The sequence below is a fragment of the Psammomys obesus genome, unplaced genomic scaffold (genome assembly GCF_907164565.1).
Source record: "Psammomys obesus unplaced genomic scaffold, mPsaObe1.curated_primary_1811, whole genome shotgun sequence".
In the NCBI taxonomy this organism is placed as follows: domain Eukaryota; kingdom Metazoa; phylum Chordata; class Mammalia; order Rodentia; family Muridae; genus Psammomys; species Psammomys obesus.
The window spans coordinates 11867045-11886341 of NW_026586383.1; the positions used below are offsets into that span (position 1 = coordinate 11867045).

At 43.5% G+C, this 19297-nt stretch overlaps 1 protein-coding gene across 2 annotated transcripts in view; it reads left to right on the forward strand.

The window, feature by feature from the left end:
- Window positions 1–417: 417 nt before the first annotated feature.
- The window catches only part of Lars2 (leucyl-tRNA synthetase 2, mitochondrial), a 105642-nt gene continuing 86762 nt past the window's right edge, over window positions 418–19297 (forward strand). Inside the window, exons 1-3 of one of the 2 annotated variants that reach the window (XM_055601744.1) lie at window positions 418–504; window positions 8097–8348; window positions 14978–15106. In XM_055601744.1, coding sequence (XP_055457719.1) covers window positions 8115–8348; window positions 14978–15106 — 363 coding nt within the window. In that variant the 5' untranslated portion in view covers window positions 418–504; window positions 8097–8114. The remainder of the gene's footprint in view (window positions 505–8096; window positions 8349–14977; window positions 15107–19297) is intronic. The other variant, XM_055601745.1, reaches the window with a different exon arrangement.

Genomic DNA, 19297 nt, shown 5'->3' on the forward strand with positions numbered 1-19297 from the left:
CCTGGGATTAGAAGATCATCTGATATGGTGGACGAAAAGTGCTCCAACCATCACCAGGTCCAGAATGGATCAAAAAGTCGGGCAAACCAGCCCAACAGGCAGCTTCTGCGTCACTGAAATTCAAACCCTGGACTTGAACCATCCCGAGCTCCTTTTACCACCTGCCGCTTTTATCCTTTAGCCTCCCTACAAGTTTCTGCCTCAACCGTAACGACCTGACTTCCAGGTAGGTAGAATTTGCTCAAATCAGGAAAGCCTGCGCAGAGGGCGGGGCCTGGGCGGGGCCTGCCCCGGGGCGGGACCGGTCTGGGGGCTGAGTCAGCGCCACCGCTCAGGCTTCTGGTCCTTCCTCCTTGGCTCCGCCTCTCCTGTCTGTGTCCGCGGCCTCCGCTTCACATAAAGTTGTTGTTTTGCCAACATGGCGGCGCCCATAGTGACTGGCCTGGTCTGGTTCGTGTAAGGCTCGGGCAACGAGGCAGAGGGTTGTTGCAAGCTTGAGCACAGGTAACCGCCTGCCGGAGCTCAGGAGGGTGAGAGGCAGGCCCCGCTTAGCCCCAGTGGCTGGGGGTAGGAGTTGAGAGTCCCGGGACCTTGCAGTTTTCCAAACTGGGCAAAGCTTCGAGATTTTAGTTTACAGGTTCTTTCAGCTATGGACCATGTTGACAGCTCCGGACACCTGCTGGGAGAACGCACATATTCACAGGGCTTTGTGTTCGAATTCTCCTCTACTACTCGCCTGCCCAAGTTGTCTAGATCTTCACTCCGGGGTTGGGGGTCTGGACCCAGACAATGATCATACAGTAGTTCATCTTTGGGGGACCCACAGTGTATGAGGACTTGCAGGTCCTCAGAAGTCTTCTGGATCTCTCATAGGCTCACAGCTTACACAGAAGGTGGAGTTCCAGATAGGAAATAATTTGCCTGCGGCCCTGCAGGAAATTAGAAGTAGCATTTGCTTATTAACATTTGTGTTTTCAAGACATGTTTTTACAAGACTTGTTTGTTGGGGTGAAGTGTGTGTTTAGTTACTTGTTTTGATTCTTTGAGACCGCGTCTTGCTGTTTATTCCAAGTTGTTATGAGCTTGCTCTGTCGTCCAAGCTGATGGTGAACGAACAGTCTTCCCCTTTAGCCTTCTAAGTGTTGGGATCCCAGGCATGTACTCACCCACTGTGTCTGACATACCTTAATTTCCCTCCTCCCTGCCTTGTTTGGCTCCCCCGACCCCCGAGAAGAGTTTTATGAAACTGGCCTTGAACCTCTAATCCTCCTGCTTTTAACTCTGTTCTTGCATATTTTTTTGGGAGCACATGGATGCCTTTGTGTGTGTCTCCCTGTGTTCTTGTTCTTCACCTGTTTCCTACCATTGCTTTAGGTTTCTGTATTTATGATCATCTTTTTGGGCCCATTTCTGAGGCCCTTATATTCTCAATTACTTTAACCATCTGTCCCATGTAAGGTGAGGTCAAGTCAAGGTTGACTTGAAAGAATACTGCAATGATTTGGAAAGAGGCAGAAGAGAACATTCCAGCAAGTAAAGAAATAAGATGAGGCAAAGCTACGGAAGAAAGGGTCCAAGCTAATTGTAAATGTAAGATGTGAGTCATATCTTTTTCATTCAGTGTATCTACACCACCCTCTGCTAAAATGGCTGCTTTTGATGCCAGGAAGGGTCAATGCCTATTAGGACTTCCATGGAGAGGTACTTGAAATGACCCAGAGCTATGCCTAGGAAGAACAGAATAGAGTTGAGACCTAAAAGTTCTGTAAACTCATAGGTATGAGTAAAGACTATTTGTTCTTAGTGTATTCCCCTAGTGAATAAGCATCTGAGGGTGATCGTGGGCCTGTGCTAAGGGTGTGGACTTTATTATTTGCAGTGCTGGGGATGGGACTAATCAGTGCCTCAGACACTGGTTGCTCTACCACCAAGCTGTATTCAGCCCCCATTTTTACAGGATTTATTTGTTTTATTTTTATTTGGTACTGGGGCTTAAACCCAAGTACCAAGGATATGATGAACATCTGTTATATATGCTTAATCTTTAGATTTTCTTAACAGATCTGTTTTTGTTTTGTTTAAGATTTGTTTTTAATTATGTGTCTCTGTGTGTATGTGCACATGAGTGTAGGTGTCCATAGAGGCCAGAGGCATCAGATCTCCCTCAAGCTAGGGCCGTAGGCAATTGTGAGCCACCCAGTGTGGGTGCTGGGAACCAAGCTGGGATCCTGTGCATCTCTCCTGCCCCTTGTTTGTTTGTTTTAAAGTCGGCGTCTTGCTGCATAGCCCAAGCTTCCCTGAAACTGATGGTAGCCCAGGTTGTACTGGCCCTCCTGGCAGTCCTCCTACTGCAACCTCCCAAGCTCCTGGCCTTCAGGTGTGAGACATCACGCTGCTGCTCCTGCTGCTCCTCTTGCTTCTTCTTCTCCTCCTCCTTTTGTTTTCTTGAGACAGTGTTTCTCTCTCCCTGGCTGTCCTGGACTTGTAGACCAGACTGACCTCAAACTCACAGAGGTCCTCCTGCCTCTGCTTCCTGAGCTTTGGGATTACAGGCGTGCGCTACCACCACTGGGCTGACATCAAGCTTTTTAACCCCCATGCATACATTGCTAAATTGCTTCAGAGAGGTGTTCTCAATTTACATTCCTAGTAGTGTATACAGACAATTATTTTCATTAAAACATTTTTGATAAGCAATATATTTTTATTTCTTTGATTAATTGTATAGTTGATTTTTTTTCATGTTTCTTAGTTTTTGTCTTCTCTTATCCCACCTTCATCCTCATCCTCCACCTGTCATCCATTTTTCTGGTGATATGGATTGAATCCAAGGCTTTGCAAGCAAGTACGTACCACTGAGCTATACTTCCATGCCTACACCTTAACCTATTTTGAACATGTTTGGGTTCAATTCTCATATGTGAACTCTTTGTGGAGTTGCATAACCTTTTGTCATTGTAGTTTGGGACAAATAATTTTTTTTTAGCAAATTGTTTACACTAGCAATTTGTTTATATTTTTTCTTTTTCTTTTCTTTCTTACAACAGGGTCTCACTTATGTCTCAGGACATAAGATTCTCTTGTCATAACCTCTTTAGTGCTGAGATTACAAGCATATCCCACCCTACCAATTTATACATTTCTGGTATACAATATTTTATGGTTTTGGAGTAAGAGTGATTAACTGGTACTTAAAAAAGCATCCTTATTAGCTAAGTTTCATGGTGTGTGATAACTATAAGCACAATATTTGGGAGGCAGAGGCAGGGGGTCAGGAGTTCAAGGACATAAGTGTCTGCAGTGCTAGTTCAAGGCCAGGTTGAGCTTCTTGAAAGCCTGTTTCAAATTCCTACTTCCCCCCAAAACATTGGGACTTATGCCAGTTTGTGATTGGAGGTTGAGCTCTAATTTAAAATTTTCTCAAATACATTGAATAATCAGTCATTTTCAGAGCTGGCTGTGGTGGCACACATGTAATCCCAGCCCTGAGGAGCCTGAGGCAAAAGAATGGAGAACTGGAGGCCAGCCTGGGATGTGTATATTGAGATTCTGTTATTTTTATTTTTTATTTTTTGGGATGTACATATGTGCACAAGTATACATATGGAGTCCAGAGGTCAACGTGAAATGGTTTTTGTTATTTAATTTTGTGTGCGTTATTTATCTTATGTGTATATGTGTGTTCCTGAGTGTATGTCTGTATATCATATGTGTGCAGAAAGCCTTGAAGGTCAGGAGAGACATGGGGTCCCTTAAGCTGGAGGTATAGAGCTGCCCTGAGGGTGCTCTGTAGGAGCTGTAGTACTCTTGTACAATGAGCCGTCTCTTTAGTCCCCAGTGCTAGATGGTTTTTTTCAATCTTTCTCTGCATTAGTTTCTGTGATGGGGTCTCTCTCTGAAGCTCTGTGATTGACTAACTTGGCTGGTCAGTGGGCGCCAGGGGTCTTCCTGTCTCCACAACCGCCACCGCAGTACTGGGGACACAAACATGTGTGCTACCTTTGGGCTTTTTACGTGGCTGCTGGGAGTCTGAATTTAGATCTTCATGCTTATGCTGCACAGACTTTACTCACTTGCCACCCAGGCCACTTCCTAGTCTGCATGGGCTTTTTTCTCTGTGAACTTTAACTATATTTATTTATTTGTTTGTGGGCATGTGTGCCATGACCACTGGACACAGCTTTCACAGTTGGTTCTTTCCTCCACCTTGAGGGTCTCAGGGGTCAAACCTGGGTAGTGAGGTTTGGTGGCAGAGCCTTTACCAGCCCTCTTTATGGCCTTTAAATTCTTGTGTATACTTAGATCTGTTTTAATGTTTTCCAGTTCATTGATTTAAGCAAAGGAGGAGTTATTAGAGAGCCTGGTGTAATGCAAGGGTATTTTTCATCCAGAAGAGAGTGTTACTGTGCATTCATATTGCTCCTGCTGGGGATTACTCATTGACTCATTTATCTGTCATGATGGGTAATCAAGTCTCAAAATATAACAACAGCAGTTCAGGTCAACTTGTGTTTATTTATTTTTTGAAAAAGATTTAATTATTATATAGCATTCTGCCTGCATGTGTGCCTGCACTCCAGAAGAGGGCACCAGATCTCATTACAGATGGTTGTGAGCCACCATGTAGTTGCTGGGAATTGAACTCAGGACCTTTGGAAGAACAGCCAGTGCTCTTAACCTCTGAGCCATCCCTCCAGCCCCAATTTGTGTTTTATTATCCTATTTCATTTTCTTTTTTCTATATTTTTTAAAGATTTCTTTATTATTTACCCAGTGTTCTGCCTGCATGTGTGCCTGCACGCCAGAAGAGGGCATTATATCATATTATAGATGGTTGTGAGCCACCATGTGGTTGCTGGGAATTGAAATCAGGACCTTTGGAAGAGTAGTCAGTGCCGTCTGACTACTGAGTAGTCTGAGCCATCCCTCCAGCTCTATTAAATCCTATTTCTATTTATGAAAGAGTAATCCAGAATACTCTTCTTAGGTTCTGTCTAGGAAAGAAGTGTCAAATACCTGTCTAGGTGCCGTCTGCTGATGGACAGCTTTGGCTTATTAGAGTAGTTTTTGAATGTTTGCTTAATAAGAAAACCATAAAATTTCTGACACTCGTACATAGTTGTAATAATATAGAAGTCTATAATAAATGTAATTGCCTTCCTTATATGAAGTTGGCCGTATAGACTTGCTAGTAATTAGCCAACTTCATGTAGTTCACTCTAATTCCTAAATAGTCATATTTACCTATTTTAAAATATCCAAACCCAGCTGATGGGGGGATTTCCCTTTCTACCCTCCCAGTCTGTCACTTACTGTAGCCCTAAAAGAGTAAGAGGTGTTAAAAATAGTGGGACTTGGTATGTCAAGAACTTGTGCAGATGAGCTTATAACAGCCAGTGCCACAGTGCCATGTTATGTGAGGGTGAATTCCCTTTTAGAACCTGTAGCAACCCTCCTGGCAACATTTGATCCAGTGCCTTCATGTAACAGGCCAAACCCTAGATACGGAAACAGTTTTCAGAGAAGCAGATGATTGATGCCAGTTTGGGATGCCAGGTTTTCTTATGTTTCTCTTGTTTTTGAAAGTTCTTTTTACCTCTCCTTTGCTGTTTTGCAAGAAGGCAGAAAATTTAGGGTGTTTTTTTAGTACTACATCCTAAATGTTTGATGAAATCTCATCTCAGCTCCTTTAAAAGGGATAAAGCAGGAAAGTTCTTCATCAGGGCCGTTTCTGCCATTTCCCTGAGGAGGAAACTAGTGAAGTTTCAAGATTAAAATCTGAATCCAGGTGGTTACCATGCTGGACCCTACACAGTATTTTACTCCAGGGTTATGTAACAGTGCCGCTCTGTGTTATGTTCGTGTGTTACCTGCTTCTCTGTGTATATATAGTTGCTGTGAGAGAATACACTTTGTCTTTTGTTTTTGCAGGGACGGAACCCAGGGCTTTTCTGTGTCTTAAGCGCCTGGGACTCTCTGTTGCTGTATCTGCACTGCCTGGAACAGTGTGTGGACCTATATTATTCAATGATATAATGGGACTTTCAGACTAGAGGCTTTCAATGTTTTAAAGTGTAGGCATTTTAGCTGGGCAGATTCCCAGCCAGCTTTCTAGTTTAGCCTGACTAATCCTGCTACTACTTCTCTGTTCCTGCTCATGTCTTTCCTTTCACTTCATTGTTCTGCTGGCAAATCTTCCACCTTGTGTTATGCCCAAGTCTCGTGGACCCCAAAGACCACCGAGGAGCTGATTCCAATGCAAATGTAGTAGACTCTTTTATTAGAAGCTGGAGCTCAGGCCCACACTGTCACCAACCAGCAGTGTAGACTGTAGAATCCCAAGCCCAGGGGGAGGGTTTTTTTTATTGGTTTACAGCGAGATTTGGGAAATTATAGCTTAGCAGTTACACAACTGGGTGACATTCAGCAAGGGCAAGCTTGTTACAAGGTGTTTGTGGCTAATTAACATTGAACAAGCCATCTATAGACCTCAGGAATATTAGATATTTCTATGCCATGAAAGTTCTACCAGGTTGGTGGGCTGCCCAGCACAGATGCCCTACTCTGAGAAAAGATTCCTTCCATTCTTGTGGTTACCTCCAGGTTATTTCTTGGGTAGGGAATTTTATTATCTTCCTCCTGTAATTGGTAGTTCCCGGCGACTTTCAGACGAGGTCAGGCCTGTTCTGTCACTTGCTTTTTTCTCCCAAACCCTCTTTCTACCCTGAAGTTCCGCCTTCTCCCTCTTGCCTAGTTATTTGCTGACAGTTCTTTATTAAAGCCAATCAGATACAATTCTAGATTGATTGCCTTTGGCAGGTGAGGAAGGAACAAATATTTACAAAATATAAGATCTGTGTTGGGGAATGGGTATTCGACTGTAGAGGACTTCTCTGCCCCAACTAGTTCCCAAATAATTGAGACTTTTTTTAAATTATAAAGGCTGCAAGGCATCATAACTGGGCAGGCATCAACCCTCTAAGCTTTTTTGCTATTTCCTAGGTAAACACCCCAAGTTATTTGCCAAAATTGTTCCTATCTGGGCTGCTCCTGTTCCATCAGGCCAGCCCTCATGGCCACATGCTCATGGTCCATTCTGCCACTTGTTGACTTCCTTTTCTCTGGCTTCTCCTCTTGGTATCGCTTCTGCTTCTTCTCTTTCTTCCTGCCTCATTTCTCTGAGACCCCAAGCCCGGGAACCTAAACGCTGCTTACCCATCTTCTGCCCAGCTACAGGTTGTCAGTTATTTTATCTAACTAGTCAGAGAATATTAGCAGCAAAGTCACACAAAGTCACATACATAATTTGTTATGCATGAGAATGCACTCATCTGGTCAGCAGCCATATCTTGGGGGGCAGTAATTAGCATTAGAATACATAGTACCAGACCAAACCTCAACGCCGGTTATAAGAACAATACCAAGATCTGGGCTAGTATTCTTCTCTCTACAGGTACAGTAATCAACAATTGAATACATAGAGACAACCTTCACACAAAGTACAAAAGATCACCCCAAAAATTTGGGAAATGAATATAACGTTTTTTAACTAATGGTTATTTCCTGGTTTAGTCTATAAGGTTTGTTGAACTCACACACATAAATATATATATATATATATATATATATATATATATATATATATATATATATATGAACAATGTTTGTTAATTTTGTTCAGAATTTCTTGTCCTTCTGGGAGTACTGTGTTTGGATCCCTTCTGGTATTTGAGTACGGGGCTAAGTCAAGATGAGTTCAGACAGACAGCAACTGATATGCTGGACAAACTGGAGGGAGGGGCTCCATCATCTCCTGTGCTGCTTTGAGATTCTGTAGCAAGTGGCCCTGTGTGGCTTTCTTTTGTTTCCATGAGGTTTTGTGTCATTGGTGTTTGGGGCATGGATTACCTTTATGTTTCCTAATGAAATGTTTGTATCTAATTCAACAGGACTTCTAAAATGTTCTATTAGGAAATGCTTGCCAAAAGAAGAGAAGCAACTGACAGGCAGTAAATGCTGGGCTGTGTTGATTAGAAGGACCAATCTTGAGAGAGCTCTGAGTGGTGCATATAATGTTCTCTTGTCCTCTTTTCTAGGGTCTTCCCTCCTGAAGAATGGCATCAGTTCGTCAGAGGCTGAGTTTTTATGTCTCTCCTCTGAACAGGCAGCTAATTTGCGGGCCATCTGTCATCCAGTGGGAAAGAAGAATAATTCTAGGGTGTTCCAGATGTATTTACAGTGCCACAGGGAAGTGGCCGAAGGAGTACACAGATCGAACAAGAAAGGATGTTGAGAAGTGGTGGCATCAACAGATAAAGGAGCAGGCATCTAGAATTTCAGAAGAGGACGTGAGTATCCTGAGGGGCAGCTGCTCTCTTTGTTGCTGTTGCCAAACACCTGACAAGAAGCAGCTTAAGGGAGGAAGAATCTGTTGTGATTTACAGTTTAGGGAGTAATGTCCATCCTGGCAGTGTGTCAGGTATGTGAGGTGGCTGCTCACAGCGCGTCGTAGTTAGGAAGCAGAGAATGGACTGGAAGTGGGGTTAGGCTGTAGAAGTTCAAGGCTCACCTCCAGTGACCACTTCCTTGTCAAGGTTCTGCCTCCTTCCCAAACAGCACAGCTAGCTGGTGACCAAGTATGCAAACACATGGTCGTATAGACATTGCAATTGCAAACCACATTAGTAGAGAAGAGGAGCTAAGGACCTGGACTCTGGGCTCACACTGCTTGGTTTAGGGTGTTATTGGGTGTGTGGCCTTAAAGCAAATTATGGAGTCTCTCTGCTCTTTCATTTTCTTACCTAAAATGGAGGGTGATAATAGCACTCATTTGGTTCCCAGGAGGATTGTTGAGAGGAGAAAGGAGCTGGTATAAGGTTAGGGCACAGAAAAGTTTCCAGTGTAGTAGATGTGCCCGTGTTAGTATTGTATGTGGTGTGTGATAGCAGTCCCTGTAGTAGGTATTCTGGCGGAGCTTTGACAGGGGAAACTCGACAAAACAGAAGTTCCAGCAGGTGCTGGCTCCTTTTTGACCCTTTTGTAGTAGGGTGGCACACAGATCTAAGAAGTCATATGTGAGATTGCCTCTGCATCTGTCAGGAGGTTGTATGAGATGAGAAATATCTGCCCCTTTCTGCTGTGGACTTGGCCCTGCCACTTGAGCATCATGGTCTGAGGAGGGAGGCCAGCCTGTTCTTGATGTGATCTGAAATTGGGGTCCAGCCTTCAGTGTCTTAGTAGATCAGTGGACCTTGGCTTCTGGTCCCAGTCCTCTACCCAAATCAGTTGTATCATTCATATTTGGCTGTCACTGATTTCTTCAGAGTGTTCTCTGCCTCCTGTTATAATTGGGTCAGAGAAAGTACTAGAACACTTTCATACTTACATCTTGACTTTCCCTTTGTAACAGCAGCAACTATTGTCAAATTTGTGGAATTTATTAGGTGGGGCAAGGAGGCAAGGAGTTGAATGTCCTGCAGCTGACACTGTATTTGACTTGCCTTTTCCTATCTCCTGACTTTTACTGGATTCACACTCCTTCCTTCTGAGAGTGGGAGCTGTTTATATTCAGCTGGAAAGTGGTTTTGGCATTGTTTTGAAAGAAGATTTGGAATTAAGACTATAGTATAAAATAAATGAACACTAAAAAAGAAAGTTGAGTAATTTACAATGAACACTTGGCCTTTCCCTTAACCCCCATAATTCTCAGTTCCTTACATTGTTCATCTTACAGATTTGTTTTGAAAATGAAAAATGTATCTGAACATTTTTAGAAGACTTCTAAACTGGTGATCGATAGCTAGCTAGATAGACAGACAGACAGATAGATAGATATCAGATAAAATCATGTGCTGTTTTGCCTGGGACTGTGAACCTGACTGAACACTGGTGTGTATGGAACTTAAGAATTCACCTCACATATTAAATACGTTTGAAATCCACCCAAATGAGTGTTTAGAAGCCAAGTATATTGCCACCATCATCAACCACCATTAAAACAAACAAACAAACAAAAAATAAACCCCCACAACTTCCATTTTGTGAGCATGTTACCATGTACCAGGTACCATTTCCATCTGTTGAGTTACTTAATATTGGAACAGCCTGAGAGCAGGCATTATCCTTATCTGGGGAGTAACACGAAGGCCCAGGTAATGTGCCAAGCTGGGACCCACTCCATCCCCTGAGAGCCCTTGCTCTCTGGAAACTCTCTGTATCAGTCATTACTGGGGAATGATGAGCATGGGAAGGCACAGGGATTTGTCTGAGGCCTCATAGCTCATGGCAAAGTGAGGGTCAGAACTGGAGGCCCTGCTCGTGAGGACTGTTACAGCTTCAGAGAGCAGTCCTCAGAGAGGCAGAAGTCATACTCTAAATCACAGTCTGATGGAAATAGGGGACCAGCTTTTAAAAGCCATCCTCTTCCCATCGTTGGCATTTGTACTTTCTCTTAAAGGTTTGAATTCCTGCACTTTTATATAATTATGAAAATTTCCCTTTCAGTCAGATTCCTACTCAATTATAACACAAACTCCTGTCATTTCTTCTCTCTTTTCCACCTCCAGATGATAGAACTCATTTCATTGTCACAAAGGAAAATGACTTAGTTCACACAGAAAAGCACAAGGCAGGGACAGGCAGTAGGCTGAATATATCTCTGCAAAAATAAAAATGTTCACGAATATCAAAGGCTCACTAGCATTGCTCTTCTGTATATCTCTTATGAACTCAGGTTTGGAGTTCAGCTTTGCTAGTCTATTGTGAGTTATTTGATGTTGCCATTAATTTAAATTAATGAAGATTAATTTAATCTTCATTGAATAAGCATACAAAAAAAGGAAAGGCTAGTGAAGAAGCTGTGTATAGGAAATGTTTGGGCAAGGTTGTTAATTAATATGATATAATAAATAGTACAAAAAGATAGAGTGATTATAATAGAAGAGAACAGTTTTTATTTAATAACTTGAAAGTCAAAAACTAGAAATAGGCCAGGTGTGGCACAGGCCAGAGGTCCCAGCACTCAAGAGGCCTGAGGCCAGCCTGGGTTACAAAGCAAGTCCCTTTCCCAGAAAGCAAAAAAACCCTACAAATATATACGTCGAGGATTTTTTTTTTTTTTAAATTACTTTTCTAGCTCCCAAAGAGCGTGATTACAATTTTTTCTTACAGCCCTGAAAATTCCCAGTGAAACGCTATGGGGTCTAATGCACCACAGGTAGGAGAAAGGGCTTTGTAAAGGCAACCGTTTTGTTTCTGCACTCTGTAAAATGAGCGGTTGCACCGTTTGGAAAGGATTTTCTGTCACTCACCTCTTCTTTCCCCAATGCCAGGGATAAAGTCTGTGAGCTTGTACAGGCAAGGCAAGCACTATATCATGGAACTAACCACCAGCCCGACCTGTCTTAAAGGCCAGGAAGCCCCTAAGTATATGCCAGCCTTGCCTTCAGGGCCTTCTCATTCATGGAATCCCCCATTCCCTGCCTGCCACTCTGTTTATTTAAATCATTGTCACCCTTCCAGTGGTACAGAGGTTGCTTTGCTTTTGTATTCTCCAGATTCCAAGAAGAACTTTAAAAAGAGTTCCCTTCTCCAGGTGGTGTTGCCAATCTATTTACCTTGGTTATTTCTAGAGGACGGACAGAACAAAGAAAAGTTGTGCCTTGCATTTTTGTGGGCGGTGGGTAGTGGTTAGCAATTGCTTGTGGTTTTGTTAAAGATTTAAAACTTGCTGAAGTTTAAGAACTTGGCAAGAAGCTGGCCATGACATGGTGACATACACCTATAATCCCAGCACTCTGGAGGCAGAGGCAGGAGGATTGCTTCAAGTTTGAGTCCACCCTGTGCTACCTAGCAAAATCTTGTCTCAAAACAAACAAAACCCCCAAAATACCAGTTTGCTGCAATCTAGTTTGCTTCTCTGATTGAAGATGAGTATTAGTTATTTTTGTTGTTGTGATCAAATACCAGGCAGAAACAAGGTAAGGAAGAGTTCTTTTTGACTCACGGTTTCAGAGAATACAGGCTGTCATGAGAGGAAGGCAGTTGGTCATATTTCATCTACAGTAAGAAAGCAGAGACTCATGAATGCTGCTGCTCATCTTACTTTCTCAGTTCAAGGCCCGAGCCCATGGAACAGTACCACTCACATGTGGGCTGAGTCTTCCCGCCTCAGTTAACCCAGTTGACTGACAGGCTTCCCTTGGCGATTCTAGAACCTGCCAGGCTAACAGTTGGTATTAACCATCACAAGTAGGCTCTGTCCAACATCAGTTATGAAAACACTAGCCAACAATGTTTAAAACATCAGCTTCCTAAATAAATAAATAAAATGAGATTAAAAACATCAGCTTCCACATATGTACAGGGAAGGGTATGAATTCCTGTCTGTGTTTGTATTTAGTGCTTTGGTGCTTTGGCAAAGCCTTGCTGCCTCCTAAAGCTCTAGGAAGAAGTAGAGACCAAAAAGGGAAAGCCAGGGGGCCAAAATTAATAATAATGTGGCCGTAGATGGCCTATCCTCATTGGCCACAAGCAGCAGTTGTCACTCTTCTGTTGCAGGATATTTGATCCCATTGTGAACCCTGAGACTGTGAACTGTAAAAAACTGTCTTTTGTTTGGTGTGGCTCTGCCCTAACACACATCTTTAATCCAAGAACTTTCTGCATACAGGATTTAATAAAGTTAACCCTAGGTCAAAAGGTGGAACAAGAAACCAGCTGACAGGGATTAACAGAAAGGAAGGACTTTGAGAGGAGTATTTAAGACAGCATGGAGAAGAAGGACACTTTAGCTCTCTAGCTCTTGGGCTTTTAGCTGTTGGCTTTTTCCTCTTGGGCTGTTGGGTGAGCTAGCAGGCTTCCTCCTGGGCCATCAGCTGAGCTAGCAGGCTTTTAGTATTGCTCTTTTGGCCTTTTCCTTCTGGGATGTGAGCTGAGTAGGAAGATCAGCTGGGTGCTTTCTCTACCTCTTTGAACAGGTAGGTTTTCACCCCAGCATCTGGCTCCTGGGTCTTCATTGGTAAAATAGAATGGTTGGGAATTTCTTTCTGGATTCCCCATGGCAGAATTTGAGGCTCAGTTAGGGGAGCCTCCGGTTACCTAGACAGGGTTTGTAAAGTCTGTGAGGTGGGGGTGGGTGGGGGAGAAGGCTGTGTCTTTGGTAGATGATGCTTCCTTAGAGGCCAATTAGCATTCATTTAAGAGTTACCACTGTCAGTTGGGCACAACAGTGCATGCCTGTAATCCCAGCACTCTGGGTGGCAGAGGCAGGTGGATCTCTGTGGGTTTGAGGCCAGCCTGGTTTACAAAGTAAGTCCAGGACAGCCAACACTACACAGAGAAATCCTGTCTCGAAAAACAAAACAAAACAAAACAAAAAAGAGTTACACCATCATGTTGGTTGGCAGGGAGGTGAATCCTTGGGGCTGTGCGTGCAGCATACAGCACTCGCTGAGCATGTATGAGGGCCTCAGTTCTGTCCTCAGTGTAAGACCTGGGGGCTCACAGCTCAGGAGTTCAAGATCGCGCCCTTTCCAGAAACTCCCCCAGACCAAGACTTGTTGCAAAAGCAAGAGGTTTAATTTAACCATTGCGCAATGGGGTCACCCCTGCCGGTCAGCAAAGAGTGGCACCTGGAGACAAAAGCCTTTAGGTTTTTAAAAGAAAAATTGCGGGAGATTTGAAGTTGCAGTCTTGGCAATTTAGGATTGGATGAGGAAGGTATAAAGTAAGATAATTGGTTAGTCTTAGGTGCTCAAGCTTGGCCAGTCCCGCCAAGTGTGGATGCAGCTACAATTGAAGGTGGGGGTGGTTAGCTCATCCTTGAAGATTAGGGGCTGCAGACTTTTGGCTGGAGGTCAAAAGCTACTCAGAAGTCTAGGTTCGTTGCTAAGAAACGCTATCTCAAAGACAAGAGTCTGGTCCTTCTTTTGCTGAGTGAAGGTCATTGCTTGCTTGCTTTTTTTTATATCTGTCCTCACAGATAGGGTCACATTCCTCCATTCTCTGGAAAGGTACTAAGAGGCTTTAGCTTAACCTGGACCGAAAACTCAAAACTATAGACTTTAGAAGACATATAGGTTACAAAGTTAGCCTAACCCTTTCATCAGCTCTGCAGAACTTTCCACAAGCCCCAAAGATGTCAAGTCTCCTGTAAGTAATCAGCTCTGTGACTAGACGTGTTCCACTGGACCCTTGTTCTCTGATGTGCACAAACCCTTGACAACGTTTGCCATCCTGCCAGTGGAAGACTGAGGGTGTCCAAATGTAGCAACCTAATGGGACTCCTGCCCTGTCTTATTTATAGTCAGATTTGTAGATTTTTTTGTGTTCTTTATGTTGCTGCTACTGGAAGCTTGAGAATATATGACCGTGGTCTGTGTTTACCTATTTGTCACCACTGGGAAGCAACCAGTGCTGTTCCTTCTGTGGTTGATTCCCTCATGGTTTTTCCACTTCATCCTCTTTTATTGGAAGAGAAACTCAGAGGGTACTGGATAGACTTCAGGACCCAACTAGTGCCTGGAGACCTGGCTGTCAGCACTGGATCCTAGGAAGAGACAGCCACGGGGAGCTGAGGAAGGGACTCCAGTTTTGGAGATTTCTGTGTAATTCAGTGTCTTCTATTTGCATAATGTAGATCTCTGTGTTAGAAGCTCATTTGGAAAAAGTCCTTTAAGACCTAGATAGAAACTGTTTGTGTAAAAGGGAGAAAAAAATTAAAAATACTAGGCTAATTAGCCCTTAGCACATTGTTTTCAATTATTGTGGCTATTCTTTAGCTTAAACCATGATCTTGCAGTTTTGGAGGTTTTAACATTTTTGTCAGTTTACATAATGAGAACGGGTTTATTCTTTAAGGAATTTTTTTAAATGTTAAATTATTACTTTGAGTAAAGTGTTAAAATATCAGTACATGCAGAGCTTCCAGAAAATATGTAACAAATACTTTCTGTCATCTTTTGTCACTCTTTCCTAGAAATTAAAACCAAAATTCTATGTGCTCTCCATGTTCCCATACCCTTCTGGCAATCTACACATGGGCCATGTACGTGTCTACACCCTCAGTGACACCATTGCACGGTTCCAGAAAATGAGAGGCATGCAGGTAAGGGCAAATGCTTTTTTTGCTCCACACAGGAGTGCAGTGTGGTAATGTGTGTTCAGGATACTGAAGAAATCCAACTGTAGTTGAGATTGAAAGACTTCATGTGTGAACATGGACAGCTCAGGGTTTTTTTGTGTGCAGAGATGCCTTGTAACGAAGCATTGCAAGGTGAACCTGGAACAGCTGCCAGGGTGGCTGTCAGGTTGGGGATGAACATGGCGTGGGCTCTGGAAGGCAGGAACAGACGTGGCTAACACTGCTCTTTTCTCAGGAGGAGCTCCCCCGAAAGCAGTCGCTGTACAGTGAAGCCAGTGGTTTTAAAAAGGGAAAAAAGATTGATAAGTGCTACATTCTGGTCAGCTCTGCACCTCTATAGAAAATACCTGAGATGACTACCAAAAAAGAAAGGAGGCTTGTTGTGGCTCCTCGTCTTACAGATACAGTACATGACTAGAGGGACTCAGCATTTAGGCCTCTCCTGATGATACTGGAAAACCGTGATGAAGAGCACATCAGAGCACAACTATTGACCAATGGCTAGGAAGCAATAGAGGGTCAGGGTTCCCAGGATTTTCCCTGAAGGCATACCCTCAGTGATCCAAAGACCTCCCATTAGATCTTCCTCTTTCCATGAGAGCTTCATACATACCAGGCAAGTGTTCTATCTTAGAGTGTCATCCTTAGCTCCTCTTCCTAATTTTATTTTGAGACAGGGTTTCACTAAGTTGCCCAGACTGCCCTTGGACTTAGAATCATTCTGTGTCAGCCTCTGGAGTAGCTGGGAGGCTTGTGCCACCAGGCCCAGCTAGTCCCTGCCGCTTGAAGAGCCCACCATTGTTCAGTAGTACCACCTGGGGAAAAGGCCTTTAATACATGGGCCTTTGGGTACATTTGTGATCCAAACTATAAAGCTATATGTGGTAACATATCCTGTAATCTCTCCACTTGAAAGGTTAAGGAGGAGAATCAGTTCAAGGCCAGCCTTGGCTGCATTATGATTTTGGACATCATAAGAGATTTTTCTTTCCCCTTGTTATTGGATGTTTTTTATATTCTCTGATGAACACATATTTATTTTATAGTGGGAAAAATAAAATTTTATAGGAAAAATATTTGGGGAATAATGACTGTGGGGAATAGAAAAGAATTCTCTAAAGAAGAAACATCTTATTTTATTGCATTTATGTTTTGGTAGGGTCACATGCCATGGTGCATATAGAGGTCAGAGGACAAACTGTACAACTCTGTTTTCTTCCATCCTGTGGGCACTAGGGAGTAAGTTTAGGGTTGATGGCAAGAATCTTTATCTGCTGAGCCATCTCACTGGCCCAGAGGAATGACTAGTCCTGAAAGACAAATGAAACTTAAAGGAGAAATGAGGATATGGCTCCTCCTTGGCTGATGTGGGTCAGTCACTGTATAGTTGGTTCTTCTTCTTTTTTTAAAACGATTTATTATTTTTCTGAAATTATGTTGATATGCATGTATGTGCATAGGAGTGCAGGTGACTAAGGAGGTCAGAGGCATCAGATCGTTTTGGATCTGGAGTTCAGATACAGATGCTGAGAACTGAGCTCAGTTCTGCAAGATCATTAAGTGTTCTCAACCACTGAACCCCAGGTGATTAGCTTTAACTAATATGACATAATCTGGAATTGCTGGGGAGGGTAATCTGAATGAGTGATTGTCTAGACTAGGTTGGCCTGTGGGATGTCTATGGGGGTTGGCTTGATTATATTAATTGAGGTGAAAGACTTGCCCACTGCTGTTGGCACTGTTCTCTAGCAGGGGATCCTGGACAATACAAGAGTAGAAAAAGAGTTGAGCATAAAATAGGCATGAATTCATTCTCTGTGCTCTTGAACCTGCTCCACCAGCCCCCAAGAGCTGTGCATGTTTCTGCCCAGTTCTGCATATTGATCATCTTGGTAACTGGAGAGCTAGTGTGGTGGGAATCAACAAACCAACAAACTGGGATATTTTGTTTTGTTTGATACAGTGTCTCCAATAACCCAGGCTGACTTCAGAGTTGCTCGGTGATCAAGGATGATCTTGACTGTTTGATCTTCTGCCTCTATGTCCTGAATTCTAGGACTATAGGGATGTGCTTCTATGCCTGGCACCAAACAGGGATTTTTCCTGTGAGAGCCAATGGTTAGACTTACTGGTACACCACTGGCCATTGCTGTTATTAATGTGTCAGGCCCTATGCACATGGCACCCTGCACTGCCTAGGCTTTTAGGAAGGCTACGTATATCCCTTGAGACAATTGGCTGGAAATTTTTTGTTGGCAGAAGCAGTATCCCTTAAAAATGAGGTAATTTATCATATGCTTGTCACCTGAGAATGAATAGGTTTATATTGCTGAACCCAGGGGTTACTGTGAAATTTAAAGTTAACAGTTATTTGTCATCCTGGTTTAGGAAAGATATTTTTCTCAGATACTGTCTTACACTATTTCTTAAAAAGAGGCAGGGCAGAGGCTGGAGAGGTGGCTCAGCAGTTCAGAGCACTGACTGTTCTTGCAGAGGATCCAGGTTCAGCTCTCAGGACTCATGTGGCTCACCCTAACTCTAGTTCTGGGGAACCTGGCACCTTCTCACAGCCGTTGCTGGTTCCTGCACCATGCGGTCTGCATGTACCCTTACACACACCTATAAATAAAATTTAAAGTCTTAAAAAGAAAGGGAAAAGACCGAACTGACTGTCTCTTTGCCTGCCATATCATCGTCCCCCTTTATTCCCAAGTGTGTAACCCAGAGTCTTGCACATGCACGTAGTGCATGCTGTCAGTGAGCTACACCCCGGCCTTTCAAAGTGCCCCTCTGTAACTGACTTTCAGCTGTATTTGTCTTTTTAGAAACTAGGCCAACTTAAGTTGGTTAGTGCACGCAGGCTTCGGGCACATTGCTAAGCTGGAGCATTTAAGCAAAAGCATATGATTGGTGACAGAGTACAGGGAAGCCTGCCAGCAGATAGGTACGTGAAGGGGTGTTTGTGGGAGGCTGGTTGTCTTGGATAGGATAATGCATATCCAAAGAGGCATGTGAGGAGTCAGGACCTCGCAGGCAGCTCAGGACTGTAAAATAGGGGATGTCTGCTACTGTAGCTGAAGTCTAAAGTCAGAGCGGACAACTTTGGCCCCTGCTCTGCTACTTTCTGAGGGACCCTGCATAGTCACTTAGCTTCTCTGACTCCCACATGCCTCATTTGCTCCAGGCATCTAAGCCCTGGATTCAGTATCCAAAGAAGAGAGGGTGGAGGGAGAGAGTGACAGCAAGAGGTGGGAAGGGAGAAAGAGAGAGGGAAAGAGAGGGAGGGAGGGAGAGACAGACAGACACAGAGACTGATTTCTCTGCAGGTTGCTATAAGGTCAGATTAGGTAGTGCAGTATGCCACGTGTCTGGTACATAATACATCCCTTAATAAGTGATAGCTGTAATTATGACTTATACTGATTGATTTGCTCTCAGGAAAGTGATTCAGCTTCATTTAGTCAAGGAGTCCCTATAGTCTTCTGCTGGGAGCAGGCTGCAGGGCTGCCCTAGTGAAGCTGCTGCTGCTCACTGTTGCCAGTGATTCCTTCTATTTGCCCGCTGGCGGGGTCTGGGCCTTTGATTTGAAACTGTTACTTGTTACTAGGGTTGGTATCAGTGTCTTAGTCAGGGCTCTCTAAAGGAACAGGAACAGCACTGCTTTTATTTGATTGTTGGGGGGATTTATTAGATTGCCTTACAGTTCAGCTAGTTCAACAATGGCTGTCTGACAGTGGAAAGTCCAAGAATCCAATAGTTGTTCAGTCTGTGAGTCTGAGTTAGGGTTAGGGTTCCTACCCTAAGGATAAGCATATCTTAAATATGTGCTAGAATCCTGAAGAAGTAGTCTCTAATGCCAGTGAAGGAATGAACTTGCCATCAAGAGCAAGGGCAAGCTGGCAAAGAGCAAGGCTTCCTTCTTGCATGTCCTTTATCAGGCTTCCAGGTGTGGCCCGAGTTAAAGGTGGATCTTTCTACCTTAAAAGATGTGGATTAAAACCAAGTGGCACAAGCCTGTAATTTCAGCACTCAGGGAGGCAGAGGCAGGTGGATCACTGTGAGTTTGAGGCCAGCACAGCCAAGGATGCGTAACCCTGTCTGAGAAGAAAGAAAGAAAGAAAGAAAGAAAGAAAGAAAGAAAGAAAGAAAGAAAGA